This window comes from Neolamprologus multifasciatus, chromosome 15 (assembly GCF_963576455.1).
Source record: "Neolamprologus multifasciatus chromosome 15, fNeoMul1.2, whole genome shotgun sequence".
NCBI classification, from domain to species: Eukaryota; Metazoa; Chordata; class Actinopteri; order Cichliformes; family Cichlidae; genus Neolamprologus; species Neolamprologus multifasciatus.
The window spans coordinates 7,302,896-7,321,748 of record NC_140453.1 but is presented as its reverse complement, the minus strand read 5'-3'; the positions used below and the strand labels follow the sequence as shown (position 1 = coordinate 7,321,748).

General features: G+C 42.4%; 2 protein-coding genes across 5 annotated transcripts; both read left to right on the top strand.

Annotated features, from left to right (window-relative positions):
- The first annotated feature begins 301 nt into the window (after positions 1–301).
- LOC146501449 (very long chain fatty acid elongase 4-like) lies at positions 302–8,360 on the top strand. 3 transcript variants are annotated; one of them, XM_085134065.1, is made up of 7 exons: positions 302–580; positions 1,883–1,974; positions 2,586–2,773; positions 3,953–4,033; positions 5,025–5,196; positions 5,320–5,447; positions 6,966–8,360. In XM_085134065.1, exons 2-7 carry the CDS (start codon positions 1,908–1,910, stop codon positions 7,260–7,262), a joined length of 933 nt encoding a protein of 310 aa, XP_084990191.1. In that variant the 5' UTR covers positions 302–580; positions 1,883–1,907; the 3' UTR covers positions 7,263–8,360. The 3 variants fall into 3 exon arrangements, with proteins under 3 accessions (XP_084990191.1, XP_084990194.1, XP_084990192.1); XM_085134068.1 differs by lacking the exon at positions 302–580 and adding an exon at positions 617–1,680; XM_085134066.1 differs by lacking the exon at positions 302–580 and adding an exon at positions 617–1,695.
- A 3,066-nt stretch (positions 8,361–11,426) lies between these two features.
- LOC146501448 (microtubule cross-linking factor 3-like) lies at positions 11,427–18,836 on the top strand. 2 transcript variants are annotated; one of them, XM_085134054.1, is made up of 8 exons: positions 11,427–12,500; positions 13,082–13,306; positions 13,479–13,637; positions 13,953–14,021; positions 14,611–14,880; positions 14,964–15,350; positions 17,695–18,357; positions 18,695–18,836. In XM_085134054.1, exons 1-8 carry the CDS (start codon positions 11,757–11,759, stop codon positions 18,809–18,811), a joined length of 2,634 nt encoding a protein of 877 aa, XP_084990180.1. In that variant the 5' UTR covers positions 11,427–11,756; the 3' UTR covers positions 18,812–18,836. The 2 variants fall into 2 exon arrangements, with proteins under 2 accessions (XP_084990180.1, XP_084990179.1); XM_085134053.1 differs by having other exon boundaries at positions 11,434–12,500; positions 18,493–18,836.
- The last annotated feature ends 17 nt before the right edge of the window (positions 18,837–18,853 follow it).

The following is an 18,853-nucleotide window of genomic DNA, read 5'->3' as shown; positions in this document are numbered from 1 at the left end:
AGAAATCCGATAGGGACGTTTTTACGAGTAAGGCAACCTGCAGAGCCAAACCTCTAGGATGTATATAGTTGTTTTAGGCTGTGAATAGAAAGTTATTATCATTTATCTATTTTTATTAAGATATATGAATAGCAACGAAGCTAGTTTGTTTCTTAATTATCTAACTGTTTATAGGTACGGTTAGTAAATGCCGAGGTTTATCACAAGTGCGACAACGCGAGCACGGCCACGAGGTGAGCTGCCATCGCCTGATGCGCGTGAGACAGTAGAGCCGATTCCCGCATGCGCAATGCGCTCTGGCTTCCCTGCTTCCAGGAGATTGGGAGAAGAAGATGCGGCTGAGCGGCCGGCACGAACCGACTGCTTAACGGGCAAACCTTAGTCATAGGTTTCCACTTGCCTTTTCTTTTTTTAGTTTCTTGCCAAATTTGCTGCTTGATGTCGAATTTGAACAAGAGCAGCGAATGAACTGATAAGCTGTAAGGGCAGAAGAAGAAGAGGGGGAGCGAAACAGTTACTGACGGGAGTTGGGCATCATATTGCCACCGGATGTCATTATACGCTTTTATATATCGAGGACGTAAGTAAATGCATCTTTAAAAACTACTGCATGAGTTTTAAGTGTTATTGTAATGCGGTTTTGAGTATACTTTGTTCCTGTGAGTTTATTATACATGAAAATTAAACATTTGAGCTTTAATTTTGGAGTTACTTAGAGAGGGGTCGAGCCTTTTGTACACCAGAAATAATGTATTTAACGCTGGCGGATGAAGAATCTTTTAGTCACATTTCTATGGCTTGCAAGCTACAAAGAACTATAATATCAGCCCCCAGTGCCTTTCAGCTACCACCTGTTACCACCATCCGAATAAAGCTGACTGGAGTAAATCACTTGTTGGACCCCTTTTAAAATAAAAAGGGCGATTGGTTTATTCTTTTAAATCCCCATCATTGCAAAAATGACAATATCACTGCTGTGCAGTGTGCAGGTTGTATTGTCTGTTTTCCTTTCTTTCTTTATTTTTATTTTTTGCGTATGTCATAGCACATGTAGGCAGATAACCATCCGGCAGGCTGTCAAATGGTTGGCCATTTGTTCTTAGGCCTACATCTAAGCTCGTTGATCAATTGAATGTAAGCCTCTTGAGCGGTCAGGGCGAAACCTGCTGACACATGCGCCCCAGTCTTTTTGTTCTTGCACAGACCCGGTTAACCCTCTCTTATCTGATCTCCCTCCGCGGCCCTCTGCTGCTCAACTAAACCCTGGACCCTGGATTGGATGGGATGCATTCTGCAAATAAAGTTATCCTGATAAAGCTATGAGCAACTCTGTGCTCAACACTCAACACTTTCCTTCCACTGAGCGCTCACTGGTGGGCAGTAGTTACTGTACACTTGGCAATTAATTATTTAAAGGGCAGCTGATCTGACGCATAGGATTAATTATAGATTAATATAGAGGCACCTGCTCCCAGCTCTCAAGTGGATAAAAAGGGTTTGTTATGTAATGCTGCCTTATCAATGGGGTGCAAATCGCCCTCTGCATTATTACTGTCTCATATGTGTGCGTTTTTTTTATTTGTGTGCCCATTATTACTCAGTATCCTCCATCCATTTTCCTGTAGTTATCTGTAACTGATGGGAGTGCCCAGCAATCATAATAATCAACTTCCTGTGGAGGTTTGTGGTGAATAGGTGGCTAATGCGCACTTTCAATGGAGAAAAGAGTGAAAAGAAAAAACTTCACCATGCATTTATCATAACATGCATTTAACATATTATTTGTGCTGTTGAAATGTTTGACTTTAGACATCATTTACCAATACAGTGTAACTCTAGCTGATTTTGACATTCTGCTCTTCTCTCTCTCTCTCCACCACAGTGTAATCTAGACCAAAGGCAGAGCCATGGAGGTTGTAACGCATCTTGTGAATGACACTGTAGAGTTTTACAAATGGAGCCTTACTATAGCAGGTAAGCTGGGATCTCTTGCTTGGAAACAACACGCAATAGGAGCTTTCACTACATACGCACATCTGTGGGGTGACAACATGGTTTGTTCAACAGTGGCTGCATAATCATAATAATGGATTATTATAACTTCACCAAAAGTGATCGATGTCTCTTGTTTTCATCATCATGCAGTTGTGTGTATGTATAGATGTGCTTGCTGATGGTATATGGAGTGCACAGAAAACTGCAAAAGTAAACATACTTAATGCTTTGCAAGTGTGTTTACAGCTACGTGCGTGTATCAAGTGAAAGAGGAACTGCATAACTAAACTTGTCAGCTTATTTTTGAGCTGGGAAGAGTATTTTCACCTTCAACTTACATCCTCTGTACTGTTTTTATAGAGCCAATAAATGAATGCCAAACTATAACTTCTGTAGCCTGTGTTCTTAGTCAAAAAAAACTTGGTCCACACAAAAATATCAAGCGATTAATAAAGATTATGAGGGTTTGTGGATCAACTTTACAACATACGTTTATTAATGTTTCAGTTGAATCCATCCTGATATTTACAGCTGTAACTTGTGTTTTTCTTCCCCACCCTTAAAATTAACTGTAACCCCTTTACCATCAGACAAGAGGGTTCAGCACTGGCCCATGATGTCCTCTCCCTTCCCTACTCTGGCTATCAGCTGCCTGTACTTGATCTTCCTGTGGGCAGGACCTAAATACATGCAAGATCGCCAGCCCTACACACTCAGGAAGACCCTCATAGTCTACAACTTCAGCATGGTGGTCCTCAACTTCTACATCGCCAAAGAGGTGAGTGCCATTGTAGCCTTTGAAGGACCGATCATAGCTTAAAGTGGAGGTACTAGATGCTTAAAAGAGCCACAATATGGGGCTTGGCAGATTCTGGGTAGAATCTAAATTGAAAATAATTTTTTTGTCCATCAAACTTACAAACAAACATAAAAAAATACTTTACAAAGCACTATATATTTTGTGTATACATGAAATATACCTTAGAACTTGTTAAAGGAAATGGATGTATGACACAGATTCTGCAGGTCTGTGAATTCAGTTTCCAGCTTTAAAGATTGTGGATCTAATCAAATGAACATTTTCTTTCTTTCCCTAATAAAGAGAAAATATTTCAACTTAATCTTACTGTCAAATAACCATTATTTGCACAAGTCAGAAGCGGCTGCAGTATTTTGTGGCTACCTTTTTTGATGTTAGCAATAATGCTCACATAACATGTTTGCAGTGAAGCCCACAGCATGAACATCTGTCACTGAATGCACCAAATAACAGCATTTCAGTCCGCTCAGAGTTTTCAAAACTCTTACCTGAGGGGGTTTAATGTAGCTTCCTTGATCACCCATTTTCTCTTGTAACTCCATCACGTGGATTGAACTGCCTTTACTCCCTACTAGAAGAACCTAGAGGGCAGCCAGTAAGATTAGTGTGGAAACCTTTGTATTGAATAAAGACATATTTTATTTGGTGCGTCATATATCCAGTCAACTAGAAGCATAAGACGTAGGAGAAATTAGATTTTTGGATATACATATTTTTTAACTGTCTATGTGACTTTAAATGAGTAGGCATCATATTTAGTAATTTACATTACCAAAGTCTTGTATTGTATACATGGCAATGCATCTGCAAAACATGGTCAATACTACAAGAAAAGAAAGTGGGAAGATTCATGTGAATTATAGGAGCACATAGTCTCTTTTACTAATTTGATCTTTTTGAGTCAAATTTGTGTCTGCTTACATTCTTCATGTATTTTTGGATAAACTGAAGGTCCTATCGGCACAGAATATCATGTTCAGTCCTGCTCTCTGTGTATTGTTAATGTTTTAGCAGTGCTTACATGAAAAAGGGTAATTGAACAGGAGTGACTTGCAGTAGTTGTCGGTCTCTCCAGATCACAGGCAGGATCCGGTGTTCTGCTCTCATCCTTGTTCTGACTTTGTGTCCTCTCATCAGCTCCTACTAGCCTCCAGAGCAGCCGGGTACAGCTACCTCTGTCAGCCTGTAAACTACTCGAATGATGTCAATGAAGTCAGGGTAGGTTCCCTCACACGCACAGACATCTAAAAAGCAATCTGTGAACATCCTTCGCACACAGTTTACCTCCGCACTGGACATAGTTAGGGTAAAATGACATTAATATGACACTTTTTAGTATGACAATTTTTTTACTACTTTTACTAATCTTTTGGCTCAACATTCAGAGGGGCGGGGCCAGTCAGTCTCACCACCCGTAAGCTCTGCCCCATCTCCACCTTTAGGCCTCAGCTTTCATGATGGCCTTAAGGATAAGAGATGCCAGAGCAAGATGGCTTAGAGAACAACCTTGTGTGCTGTGTGTCACAAGGGGAGTAATTTGTACTGCGACAGAGTTAAATAGGATAACAGAGAGAAAGATTTTGACATGCTGTGTTAGTATAAAGGGGTTACTAAAAATATTTGATTTGCTGATCTCTCCAAAGATCCTCAATTGCTACATTTTTCTGTCATCTAAAGATTTTCTATTAGTACAAAGGAAACTCAGGCAAGGAATCTGCTTCATTGTTTGTGTACTAGGAAAAATACCAATAAGCTAGAGCTCACCACTAAAGAAATATTAATATATATTGTACCAATAACTATGTAAATATATAATTACATATGTTATTTTATGTGGGATTTGGATGTTGTCTACAGTTGCCATTGGCTTTGTTTACAATGATCTTAACTCCATGTAATCATTATTTGCAGAACATTTGTTACCAGCAATATTTCACTGAAGAAACCTTCAGAAAAGGAATCAGAAACAGGCTGTAAATAGTTAAATATGACCTACATAGGACCTTAACCTCCTGAGAGCTGAGGTCTTGTTTAGGATGCAAGGGATGCAACAGGTCTGTGTTGAGAAGAGTGAAATATAAGATGCAAAAAAGTCAGAGAAGTCAAATGTAATGTCCCCATGCATGGTCTCAAAAGGTTTATTGACTTATGTGACGGATTCACCTCGGTGTGCTGTGATAATTCACCTTGCCTCATTTTATATCTTTAGATAGCCTCGGCTCTTTGGTGGTACTACATCTCCAAAGGAGTGGAGTTCTTGGACACTGTCTTTTTCATACTGAGGAAGAAGTTCAACCAAGTCAGCTTCCTCCACGTCTACCATCACTGCACCATGTTCATCCTCTGGTGGATTGGAATCAAATGGGTTCCTGGTGGACAATGTGAGTCAAAGAATCAGAGTAGAGCTTGTCGTTGTACTTGGAGCTGGAAAACAGGCACATTACAGCTGTTTAGTAATAACACAGCCACCATCACCTCTGATATAAATGTAACTGTTTCCACAGCATTTTTTGGTGCAACCATCAACTCTTCCATTCACGTCCTCATGTACGGGTACTATGGCTTGGCTGCCTTGGGACCTCAGATGCAGAAGTACCTCTGGTGGAAGAAATACCTCACCATTATCCAGATGGTAAGTGGCACCTTTAGGGATGCATCATATATCAAATAACTTGACGTTATTGATTGTGAAAGTTTAGCCAACAGTTTTTTATGCTAACATGGTGTGATTGGTGTTTTTTGCCTCTCCGAATTACCTGAGCTGATTGTGAGGACAATGAAACACACTTTGGGTTTCACTTACCTCAGAGTGATTATTAGTGACAATGGTTATCATCTAAAGATCCACTGATCTGCTAATATGTGAAGCCCTTAGATATAGTTTGCATCTTCATCCAATTATAATAAAGTTTACGCAGAAACGCAGAGCTTATGAAGCTAATAATGAATTGCTATAAATGTGCTACAAATGAGTGCTTAATTAATTTTTTGCTTGTATTTAATTAACTATATCTGAATTTGTTGAACTCTTGCAGACTTAATTAGACCTTTCCATCAGCAATGAGTCTTTTGAAGTCTGCCACATTCATGACTGAAAATTGGTTGACAGTGTATTCTTTATTCTACACATAGGGAATATTAATAAGATAAGATAAGACAAGATAACCTTTATTAGTCCCACGTGTGGGAAATTTGTTTTGTTACAGCAGTGGACAGTGCAAAGTTGCATAGAAAGATTAGAGAAAAAACACTGGAATAATATATCTATGAGATACTGTACACAATAGAATAGAATAAAACAAAATAAAAATAAAACACTATATACAATCGAATAAAATAGAATACAAATGCTATATACAATTGAGTATAATACAACGATGCCAGAAAAGAGTATTGCACTTAGTGTTATTGCTATTGCACATGTGTGGATGTGTGTGTTTGATCAGTTGAAGTCTGACAGCAGTAGGGAGGAAAGACCTGCGAAATCTCTCCGTCCCACGTCGTGGGTGCCGCAGCCAGGTTTTAATATAATGTTATATTAAAAAATCAACTTTTAAATCTGTAACTATATTTTCCTCTTAGATCTTCACATTTTAAAGATTAATACAATTGGGTATCATATCAGTATGAAACATTATTTAATTGTTATAAACTTCTAATATAGTGATAATAGGCTTTTAGGAAATAAATGTTATTAGCACTGATTCTAGAGGTTCCATGGTGTAGTAGCTAACACATTAGTCTAGCACAAGGTGGATCCCTGGTTTAATGCTGGGAAGAGACGCAAACTCAGGGGATCACAGGCTAGTCCCTGGTCCCAAGACTGGATAAATTGGAGGGTTGCATCAGGAAAAGCATCCGATGTAGAATTTGTGCCAAATCAGATATGCTGATTCATCCACCGTGGTGAACCACTGGGATTAAACTTGGGAACAGGAGTGAAGTCAGCCCTCTGAAACAGCTGTATGCATGAGAAAATACACAAATATGTAGGCTTTAGTGTTAAGCAGTTAATCTGACAGATGTTCGTTTGTTACTGATTTCTGCCTGTTTCAGTGATAGCTCCGATTTTAATTGGTAGTTGTATATTCAAAAATTCAGACTGCTTCTTCTGTGTCTTTTTAATCTTTTTTTCTTACATACTCACCAGATCCAGTTCCACGTAACCATCGGCCACGCCGGCCACTCCCTCTACACCGGCTGTCCGTTCCCCTGCTGGATGCAGTGGGCTCTGATTGGCTACGCCGTCACCTTTATCATCCTCTTCGCCAACTTCTACTACCACGCATATCGACGCAAGCCTGCCTTTTCTCGGAAGGGAGGGAAGCCCATAACAAATGGCTCCTCTGTGGTGGCTAACGGTCATAGCAAAGTGGAGGAAGAGGAGGAGGACGATGAGGAGGACAACGGAAAGAGGCAAAAGAAAGGAAGAGCGAAAAGGGAGTAAAGCAGGAAATGGGGCTTGCTTTGCGAAAAGCAGACAGTTATTTTATGGGCGGAGGGGAGGGGAGGGATAAACAGAGTTCAAACCAGACGATCATCCCTGCAAATAAAGTGGATGGATGTGATTAGGGACCAACTTGATGAAGTGAATGGTTAGCAGTGTGTGTTCACTGGGTGTGTCTGTAAATGGTTCTGGTTTTGAGGGGACGAGAGTGTCGGTTGTCTCCATGACAGTTTTCTTTTGTAATTAAATCCACATAAGAAAAGAAAATTGCTGTTCGTGTAGGCCCACCCCCCGTTCCTCTGTCCAGCTCTGTTTTGGACCATAGTAGGACCAAAATATTAAAGGAACCGCATCCTGCTCAGCATCCACTTACTTTCAACCGGAATCCACCTCCAACTTTTGTACTCTCAATTCCAGTACTGTTTAAAAGCTTAATAGCGTTAAATAAGCTAAATTAATTTATTTTCTAGTGCTTTCAATGAGTATCAATTCATTTAAACTGTTAACAAGGGGAAAAAACATGCAAAACTCTGATCTTTCTTTTTTTCTCTTTTTTGGTTTGGGGGTTATCATTGTTTACAAATACTTAGTTTACCTTAACATGGCTATCAAAGAAACAAAAAAAACATGTCTCTTCATTATCTGCCATCAACTCTTTGCAGTCACCTGCACCATCTACCAGACTTCAAATCTCACTGTCTTCTCTGACTTTATTTACCTGTGCTGCATTTACAGAGTGATACACTATTTTCTTTATGTGCTTTGTGGATTAAAAACCTGGTTTTAAATACTTTCGAGGGGGGCGGTGAAATTGTAGGGTTTTTTTTATAGCGCTAATTTATGGTTATCTTTGTTATAATACACATTTCTGTGGGTCGTTCTTTCTTTTTGCTGTGCAATGTAGCTGAGGTGCAAGAATAAGAGATTAATGTACAGCTCAGTATTGTCTCACTGCCACGTAGAACGGACGGGGAAAGTCGTCTTGAGAAGAGCTTCGTCTTTTTTTTTTAAGGGAAAGGATTGTCTTATTAAAACAGAAGAGACACAACTTTCCCTGGCTGCACATATAACTGAAATAAAGACAATGTCAGCACCCCATAGGTTGTGTTTGTGTGTCTTTGTGCTAGTTTTGGCGTGAGCGTCTGTGCATTCAGCTGCAAATCATCTGCTAAACTACCAGAAGCTAGTCTTCCCATCCTCCATCCTCCAACTTTCTCCCTTTGTCCTACTTACTTCATCTCTCCTGTTTCCATCTGTACAATGGAAAGAGCTCTTATAGGTGTGCGTGTGTGTGACAGAGAGAGAGATAGGCAGAGGTAGGATGTGTGTTTGGCCTGCTCAGACAGATCTGCCCTAATCTTTGGGGGCAAATTGGCTTTAGCTCCAAAAGAGCTTATTTCCACGTCACTCCATAGGTTACTCAGGAAAGCAGGTCACTGAAAGAGAAGCCTTCACTAATCTGCCACCAGGTTGCTACTGCAACTCTCAAACTGTGTGGATTAGTTCATATTTGGCCTTGAAAATAGTTGATTTACAATGTGAAGCATGTGTATTTAACAACTTCAAGATATTTGAAAAGAAATAGTAAATTCATCAGCCTGAATTATGACTCTGCCATTCTTGTGACACTGCATGATCTTTCCATACACTCACATTCCTTTTTTTTTATCATCCTGTAACAAGCAAACTACAGCCCACTCTTCTTTCGCCACACCATGAGTCACTAATGGCATCTATTCAATTATTTAGCCCCTATCATTTTCCTCTTCCATGCCTTTTCCTGTGTCCCGCAGCCTCGGCTCATTCTCAGGCCGTCATTTGTGGCTGCATGTCTGGAAAGTCAATTGCAATTCTTTTGCATCCTTTGTTGTATTTTTGCATGTTCTCTTTATTTCCTCACATAATTTTCCCACATTCCTATCCCTCCTTCCTAGCATACATGCCCTACTCCTAAACTCCTACTTTCTTATAATGGTATACATGTGGCTATTTTTATCCTTTTTTTTCCACCGATGGCGTTAGCATGGAGGTAGAAGGAGGTGGAAGGCTGTAGATGTGAATGATAGATTGGGTGAGATGAGTGAGAGGAAGTAAATTTGTCCTTCTTGGGGACACAGAAGGATCTAAGCCAGCGACTAATAGGATTGCAGAATTGCCAAGGCTTTTCTATCAAAGGCATTTAGCACAGGACACTATAACCTGCATGCTTGCTGCTGTTGCTACAGGAAGCGGAAAAAACATGTATGCACATGCATAAAATTGACCACTATTTCTACAGTTTGATGTGGAACTTAAAATATATGCATTCATAAAACACACTGCTGCTTCCTGAATGTCTTCTTTCCTTTTGTGGCACACACAAACCTTTACACAAAGACAATAGAAGTTGTAGCTGGAAGACCCAAGTGGGTGAAGGGTCAGTTTTCCGGAGAGGGGTTAAATCCTTGCAAACCTGACCTGGGTCTTACTCATCTCATTAGCAATTATATTACTAAGGAGCTCATTCTAGCTGAACAGAGAGTGGAAACAGTCAGCGTTTTACTGGCTCTCTCTCTCTATCTGTGAGGCAGATTACCCTCTGGGCTTCTGCACAGGCAGTTTTGTGTATGTAGAGCACCCTCTGTTGGGCCACGGTTATATTTCTTGATTACTTAGAGGTGAGAGGATGAGCCCAATGATACAAACCTGTTAAAAATGTAAATATAAACCAAATAAAATGCTGTGCAAGGAAGTTAAACTTCAATTCAGAACAGTTTAAAACCAGTGAGAGAGGAAAATGCACAGCCAGTGCGGTTAATTTTCAGCAATTCAGGAACCTAATTGGTTATTATAAAAAATGGAATAGGATGAAGGTCTGTGTAAGGGCAAACAGTTTAATAGCTACATAATACTGCTTTTCAGAGGCAAATTTTGAACAGTTTAAGGATTGAATTCATTGTCATGCTGAAGATTCTGAAAAATGAAGCCGTTGTCAATCAGATACTTTCCAGATGGTATTGCACGGTGGATCTTCTGACTGTAGTTTTCTGCGTTCATAATTCAATCACTTTTTAAAAGACTTTTAACACCACCTCCTGAAACTGTTTCACAGATAGATGCAGACCCTCCCTGCCTCTCTCCTGACCTCCTTCATACAAACTGATATAGTCATCACTCAATAAGACCCATTGCCAAAGATTTTCAGTCCAGTTCTTGTGTAATGAGGCATGTTTGAGCATTTTCTCCCTGTTTCCTTCCCTTAAAAATGGCTTCTTGACAGTCACACTTTCACTGAGACCATTTCTGATTAACCTTAAATGAACCGTCAGGTCTTTACTGGATTGTTTCTTATTTCTGAAGTACATGACCTTCAGATATTGTTCATCTCCTGCTGTTTTTTTAGGCCTGCCACTTTTTCTTTTTAACTCCTGACTTTGATCAGTTTCTTGAAAGTTTTCAAGCACACACTGCGCACCATGAAGAGATATACCAAGTGTTTGCCAAATAGTTCTTTGGGAATCACTTTGTTGGTGCAAAAGTATCATTTTATGTCCGTTAAATGTGGTTATCATTGGCACTTTTCACAGATTCAACTAAGCAAATGGGAACAACTTCTGTGTTTTTGCAATAGGCTGCTAGCAATAAGTGCCTAAAGATACAATTGTCGCTTTTTGGAGGCAAAATAAAAGGAAATTATGGTTGGCTGAGACTTGTACACAATACTGCAAGTAAAAAGGAGTAATAAATAACAGCAGGACTGAATGTGTCAGGAATCTGACAGTTCACCTTTGCAGCTGGACCCATTGGAGGATTACACCAGCCCTATCAGCAAACTGGAGCCCCAGAAATCGATGCCTGTTTCAGTATCAGTGAAGTGGACTGTATTCAAACCAACCAAGAGTAGTCTTTTTCTTACATTCTTGTTAACATGTGCAACATATCGTAGTACAACAATATAATGCTCTGAATATGAGACAGAGGAAGAGAGTGGGATATGTCTGTAAGGACGAGGCTGTCGGGGGAGGCTGTTTTACTTCCTGTTCTGACGTCCACCCTAACGTTTACGCCCCCGTGCCCCTGCCCTGCAGTGCCTGGTGGTACCCCGTGTCAGCGTCTCCTCTCTCAGAGGTCCGCGGTAAGGATTCAGCCACTATGTAAAATTCTAAATAAATGTTAAAACGCATTTATTTTATTATTATTTTTAATACTTTTACAGAGTCGTGGCACCGCTCATGTGTTCCCCGCCCTCACTGGCTGTGGGTAAAGCTTTCAGGTCATATGCATATGGTTTGGGATGAGAGGATAGGGGCGCTGACAGCAGCGGCACAATAGCGACATCTAGTGGCTCACTGGAGGCAACTTTGAACTTTTAGAGTTTTTATTAATGTTTTGTTCATGTTTCAGTTAGGCTAAGATTTTTTTTTTTAGAAAATCCTTCTGTAGGGCTGCTTTGTTTTTCATCTATAAAAGCACGCAAATGCAGCGTGTGCGTGGAGTTTACTTGAGGTGGAAAAAATGAAGCCGACAGTGAGCGGCGCTGCAGATCCTTCTTCCACAGCACCGGCGGACAATAACGCAGGCAGGAGGAGGAGGCAGCACCGGGCTCCCTCGCCGGCTACAGCCCAGGAGGGGGCATTAAAGATTGTTCCCAGACACCCGGGCAGCTCCAGGCCTCCTGATCGTGCACGGAGAAGCGGGGATCTTGGGTTGAGGGACAGCCTGAGCACCGCAGACAGAAGGGAGAGGGAGCCCGAGAGCCGCGGAGGAGCAGCTGTTCACCCGGATGGTGCTGAAGCTGAGCTTGCCAGACCAAACAGGGCGGATGCTGTCGAGGAAGATCCGGAAGATTTCCCAGTACCGACTCTAGGCTCTGCGTTACCCCGCTTTAAAGGTGACTCCACACAGCCTTTGTTTTCCGGCAGAGCTTATTCGCTGAGAGAAAAGGAGAGAAAGCCAGCTGAGAGAAGCGGACACGGGAAGAGAACCGACGTGTCCGCGGCCTGTGAAGCGGGCCTCGGTTTGGGTCTGTGGAAAGGGCGATGCTTACAGGCTGAGCTGATTCACTTCCACCTGCAGAAGAGACTCAAGAGGAGGGGAGCCAAGATGCAAGCCAAAGCGGACAGCACTGGGACGTCGGAGACCGCCGTGGAAGAGCCGGAGCGGGCTGCAGAGGCGACAGAGGCGGGGTCCGTGACACAGCAGGACCAGGCCCTGGAGGAGGAGATGGACAGGCTGCTGGAGGAAAACGAAGATCTCAAGGTTTGATAGACTTTAACAAAAAACATTTTTTTAAATAAAATAAAAAATACTTAAAATACATAATCTCACCTAACCTGAAATGTAGGCCAAGGCTAAAGAGGTGAAATCATATTAGAATGACACAATTCAGAAACGTCTTAATTGTCATGAAATGACAGATAGCAAATGGGGTCGATTATGTTTGTAGGACAGCCTCTCTGTCTTCAGTGAAAACGCATTCTCTATTGTAACTGGATATCGATCCTGATGCTATTGATTAATAAGGATCGATTATATCTTGTGTTTAGAAGGGACTACCCACAATGCCACAGCTGGAATTCATATGTTTGCAATGTTGCATTTATATATCCCTGAAATGAACTGTGGAGTAATAAAGATGATCAGACTCACATCTGGAAAAAACCTTTTTTTTTTAAGTCAGGTTGTATATTTTAACCTGAAACTGAAAATCTGTAATACATCTGGAGCTACTAGTCAGAGTCTGAACCAATAAAATCTCCTGTTTTCGAAGTATATACACCTCCTGCTGTCAGTGTGACACATGTAGCAATTACATCTTCTGTCTGCTATGATTCTGCTAGTGTGAGATTGAAGAAATGAGGGCCGAGATGGACGAGATGCGAGACACTTTCTATGAAGAAGACACTTGCCAGCTCCAGGAAATGAGGCGTGAGCTAGAGAGAGCCAATAAAAACTGCAGAATCCTGCAGTATCGTCTGCGGAAGGCTGAGAGGAAGAGGCTGCGCTACGCCCAGACAGGAGAGATCGATGAAGAGTTGCTCAGGAGTCTGGAGCAGGACCTAAAGGTAGGGGAGGGGAGGAGATGACTCTGTGTGTTAAGGCTAATATGTTATGTATGGGAGGTTTTAATGTAGGCTAATACGAACCATCACGTTAGTTCAATTGTTATGCATTTTACAGCAGTAAAAATCAAGTATAACAGATTATTACAGCAGGTTCAGGTTATGATTATTACAGGTAGCAAAGGATGTGTCTGTGAGGCTCCACCATGAGCTGGAAAAAGTGGAGGAGAAACGCACTAAGACGGAGGAGGAGAATGAAAAGCTGAGACAGAAGCTCATAGAGGTGGAAGTGACCAAACAAGCCCTTCAGAATGAACTAGAAAAAACCAAAGAGGTGTGTAAACGCTTCCCCACATCCATCACCATACATCAGAGGAGCATTAAATGTAATGTGTCATAAATGTCCACATATATGAATATTAAATGATCGACCAGCCACTTCATTAGGTAATACCTGAGTTGAACTTCAGCAGGTCGCATTGATCATTCACTGAGTTACTCCCACGTGATTGGCTGAACAGATATTTGCTTTAATCAGCAGTTGAGTGGGTATACTTAACAAAGTGGCCAGTAAGTGTACGCATACAAGTATACTCGTGCATACATTAAGAAGTCATAATTTAATTTCAATTGCAATGTCCTCTTATAGTCTCAAAAGAGAAGAGGAAGCAAGGACGTCCAGAAGAGTGACAAGAAAGCAGCACAGACTCCCACTGAGGTGAGATGCTGTTATGGTTAAAAAGAATTATTTTATTTTGTGTATATTTATACATTTTTGGCATAAATTCTTACCTTGCCTAAACTGATGCAGATAACTGTTAGGAGGTAGTTCTCTTAGGAAAATGTGCAGTCTCATGTGAACTGATGTGTGAATATTTAGTCCTGAATCAGCTGTTTTTAAACATGCACTTCAGCCTGGAGACAGCCTGCCGATGTATTGAGCAGTCAGGCCAAAGAATAAACAGCTTTTACCCTGCAAACTCTCAGGGTCCACACCTGATATTTTGCGTATGAGCTTCTGTGATATCCTGTTGTGTCAAATGTTTGGCTTTTCACCTCCAGCTACAAAGTTTTAGTGAAAGCTGAGGGTTTGCAGAGCTGGAGCAATTTTGTTAGACTTATTACATGCCAAGAATCCGCTGAGTCGGATGAGAGATAACCGTCTGGCTCAGAAAGACTGTGGCTAAAAAATCTGCTCTTCACTTTAATCTTAAGTCTTAGGTCTCAATGCAGAAACCAGCCTTCTTAACAATTTAACCATTTCAATGCACTTGAGTGTATACAGTTTGTTTTTCATCGTGTTTTAGGAGGACAATGAGGACCTGAAGTGCCAGCTAGCTTTCATCAAAGAGGAGGCTGTGCTTATGAGGAAGAAAACAGCCAAGATTGACAAGGAGAAGGACCGGCTAGAGCAAGAGCTGCAGAAATACCGCTCGTTCTATGGAGAACTTGACAGTACCCACCCAAAAGGGGAGGCTGGGGGGCCACCCACCACGCGTGAGTCAGAGCTGAAGCTACGCCTCCGGCTGGTGGAGGAGGAAGCCAACATCCTCGGGAGAAAGATAGTTGAGTTAGAGGTAAGAGGGTAAGAGCAGACTGTGTGAAATTTCTGAATGAAAGATCATGTGATTTTTGCACCCGTCTCCCTTTTTCCTTACAGGTTGAGAACCGTGGCTTGAGGGCTGAGCTTGATGACCTCCGTGGAGAAGGAGAGAGCGGTGGAGGCTCGGGTTGTGGAGCGACGGGTGGGCCGGGCGCAGGCCGAGGCCTGGGGGATGATCTGACAGAGCTCAGACAACAGCTACAGCTGGTGGAGGACGAGGCAGAGCTCCTGAGGAGAAACCTGGCTGATGCTGAGGAACAGAACAAGAGGGTGACAGCTGAGCTGAACAAGTTACGCTTTAAAGCTGGCACTCATGAAGGAGGTGCCAGGCATGGAGGAGGAGGTGGAGTTACAGGAGGAACAGGCATTGATGGAGCAAAGGCAGAAGCCCTACAGGAGGAGCTGAAGGCTGCAAGACTGCAGATTAATGATCTAAGTGGCAAGGTAAGGAAGGCGTTAAACACTGACATAATATAAGATGCTGATCTATGTAATTAATTTAATGCTTTTATAATTAGTGTAAATATATGCATTTAGGTATTAATTAGTAACTCATTCCCTCATTCCCAAAACTGACAGTCCCCAGATATGCTAGTTTTTCTTTAGTAGCAGTAATAACAGAATCATGAATTTTACCAAGTTGATGTTTTCTCTGCAAATCATTTTAGTTTAGAGTGTTAGCATCTTTGTCTGATTAGGCCTGCCAGTATAGAATTTTTAAGACTGATACTGATATCATTACCGCTTTACACTACCAACACAGATATTTACTAACAATACTGATATTTTAAATATACCGATACCAATATTTTAAAATACCAATATTCTGATATAGCATTAATATTTTTTTCTTTCAAAAAAACATAAACACAATTCCCTAACAGTCTGTGGTTCCAAATACGTGTGTTGCCATCGGGGAAGGTACCCTAAGAGTACCCTCTCATCTCTTCTTTCCGCTCTTTTTTAGCTTTCATTTATTGGCTACTATAAATATTGATGCTGATAGATCTGCAAACACTTAAAATCAGTCGATAGTATCAGCCTGCTCGGTAAATCAGTTGGGTTTTTGTTATGATCTGCAGCAGCAGATTTTGTGGAGCAGAGAGTGAGGACCTATGTGCAGACAATGTAAGCAGGAACAGAACTATAACAAAAGGCAAGCAGATTATTCGGGCTGATTGGCAAAATGGTGCAAAATAAGGAAACTGAACTGAAATCTAAACTGGGAAAGACACTAGAACATGGGAAGCACGGGAAACATAAGCTGTGTCTCAATTTAGGGGCTACTTTAGCCGCGCTCCTAATCCATTGCCGCGTATGAAAAGTATTTTTATATTATTATAAAAATATTCGAAATACTAATTTAATTAATACAGTATTGCAAAGAGTAATAAAAATAATATTACAACAAAGTAGCTGTCGCCATTGTTGGAAACTGGAATTGGCTGGGCCGCGCTATGAATTCTGGGATAGGTTGGGCCACGAAGGATACTCCCGACCTATCCTTCAAATTCAGGGAAATGAACGATGCATTTGTCAGCCGCATTTGGAGCAGCCTTCGAATTGGGACAGCCTTCGTTGCATTGCTGTGACGTAATTGGCCTTCAAATGCGGCCTCCGAAGGATGCAGCCCCTGAATTGAGACTCAGCCATAGAACCTGAGAGACACAGGGGAAGACAGAAAGACACTCAGACAAAGGACGGAGACAATGGTCGTGTCCAAATTCATGGGCTGCATCCTCCTGAGGCCGCATTTGTAGACCGATTACGTCACAGCGACGCGCCGAAGGCTGTCCAAATTCGTAGACTCCTCCGAATGCAGCCGACAAATGCGTCCTCCTTTTCCCCGAATTTAAAGGATGGGTCGGGTGTGTCCTTCTTGGCCCACCATATCCCAGAATTCATAGCGCAGCCCAGCCAAGCTCCAGTTTCCGGCAATGGCGGCCGCTACTAAGTTTTAAAATTACTCTTATTAATCTTTCTGGGCCACAAAATAAACTTTAAACATATTTTCAGGCGAGAATGTGGGTTAGCTCGTTGATAATTAAAAATGAACACAAAAAACGGAGAAAGATTTCAGGGTCCATTTTCGATTTTCGTGCCGTGGCGCTGACAACCGGAAATACTCTGAATTAAGGGCGGGAGTAGATCAAGAAGGCTAGACCGTCCAATTCCATAGCCATTTACTTCCGGCCTACCCGACCTCCTGAGGACCCGGCCACGACCGCGAAGGCCGGGTCCTCAGGAGGATGCAGCCCATGAATTTGGACACGACCGTCACATACACTGAGGGGTGATCAGGAAAGTGGAAACACATGGGAACACAGCAGGAACAAATTAGACATAACGAGATAGGGAAAGCAAAACTGACACAATGAACATGAGACAAGGACTATCAAAATAAGACAGGAAGTAGCACGAACACAAAAACTCAAGAGACTCAAGACATACAGAGAGATGTAGGGTGAGAGATACAGAGCATGGGAGAGACAAGACAGTTTTACATGCACCTTTCACAGTTCTGCATAACTTTAAGTGGGTAAAATAACTGAGCAGTTTTTACAATAGGGGAAAATTGCCCATAAAGTCCCAAATCATTTTTTGTACCAGGGTGTAACATGTTCGATCCTGCTGCAAAGCCCGGTATTTTAACATTGCAGCCTATGAGGACTGACTTGCTTTTGGAACCAGCCTGCAATTTATAGTTCTATCTTTCCACCCCAGAGGTCACTGCTTGGCCAAAACATCTAAAAACAGTTCTCATCTCTCTGCCGCCTCTTCCCATCAGGTTATGCAGCTGCAGTATGAGAACCGAGTGCTCCTCTCCAACATGCAACGCTACGATCTGGCTTCTCATCTCTCCCTGCGGCCAAGCCCACGGGACAGCGATGCAGAGAGCGATGCCGGTGGCACGACGAGTGGTCGCCGCGAGAGCGACGAGGACTCCACCTCATCCCGCCTGCTCCCTCCTCACCGCAAACGCGAGGGTCCTGTTGGTGGGGAAAGTGACTCAGATGAGGTGAGAAACAATAACGGCAGCAGTCGCTGCTTGACGCCCACCCGGGGCCTCTACACCCCTACTGGGCCAGAGGGCGCCGCCTCCTCCGCCTTATCCCGCTTCCTGCCTGGTGGCCGGTGCACCCTGCGTGAGCGGCAACAGATGATAGACATCCGCGTGGAAGCAGAGAGGCTCGTTCACACCATTGATAGGCTCATCGCCGATACTGCGACCATCATCTCGGAGGCGAGGGTCTACGTTTCAAATGGCGACTTAATGTTCGGGAGGTCCGGCGAGGAGGGTGGGGAAGATGATGGGAGCAGAATCAGGGAACATGAGCTGCTATATCGCATTAACGCCCAGATGAAAGCCTTTCGTAAGGAACTGCAGGCCTTCATAGACAGACTGGAAGTGCCGAAGCTAGAGGACAGGGAGTCAGAGGAGCCGCTGTCGGTGAGAATAGAACTGAAATATCTCATGTGAGCACGTAAAATATCCTCGAGAGTTAACGGTATTTCTTCCTTTTTCTCTCTTTATCCATACTCCCGTGTTTCTCATCTGTCGGTTTGCTGCTTCTCCCTCTCCCAGATGTTCCAGCCAATCATTTTACTCATCCTCATACTCGTGTTATTCTCATCCCTCTCTTACGCCACCATCTTCAAGCTCGTCTTTCTTTTCACTCTTTTCTTTGTTCTGTGATGCACACCTCCCTTTAACACACGTCATCCTTTGGTTTGTTTTCCCTCCGTTGATTTGTTTTCTTTCCATCCCCGCATCATTTGTTGCCAAGGTAACCGACAGCACAGTAAAAGCTCAGCACTTACCGAGGTTGCACTCACATTGGAGGAAGTGTGGCCAGCTTCAGCACTGGAATCTGCATTATCATCACGCATCGCCATCTGCATAAGATTGAGACGGTAAGTTACAGACAGGTTACACATTGCAGATA

Coding starts and splice junctions, on each gene's coding strand:
- LOC146501449 (XM_085134065.1), top strand. CDS start 1,908: ATGGAGGTTGTAACGCATCTTGTGAATGACACTGTAGAGTTTTACAAA. Junction 1,975..2,585: donor ATGGAGCCTTACTATAGCAG/GTAAGCTGGGAT, acceptor CTTTACCATCAG/ACAAGAGGGTTCAGCACTGG. Junction 5,197..5,319: donor ATGGGTTCCTGGTGGACAAT/GTGAGTCAAAGA, acceptor CTGTTTCCACAG/CATTTTTTGGTGCAACCATC.
- LOC146501448 (XM_085134054.1), top strand. CDS start 11,757: ATGAAGCCGACAGTGAGCGGCGCTGCAGATCCTTCTTCCACAGCACCG. Junction 14,022..14,610: donor CAGCACAGACTCCCACTGAG/GTGAGATGCTGT, acceptor ATCGTGTTTTAG/GAGGACAATGAGGACCTGAA. Junction 18,358..18,694: donor AGTCAGAGGAGCCGCTGTCG/GTGAGAATAGAA, acceptor TTTGTTGCCAAG/GTAACCGACAGCACAGTAAA.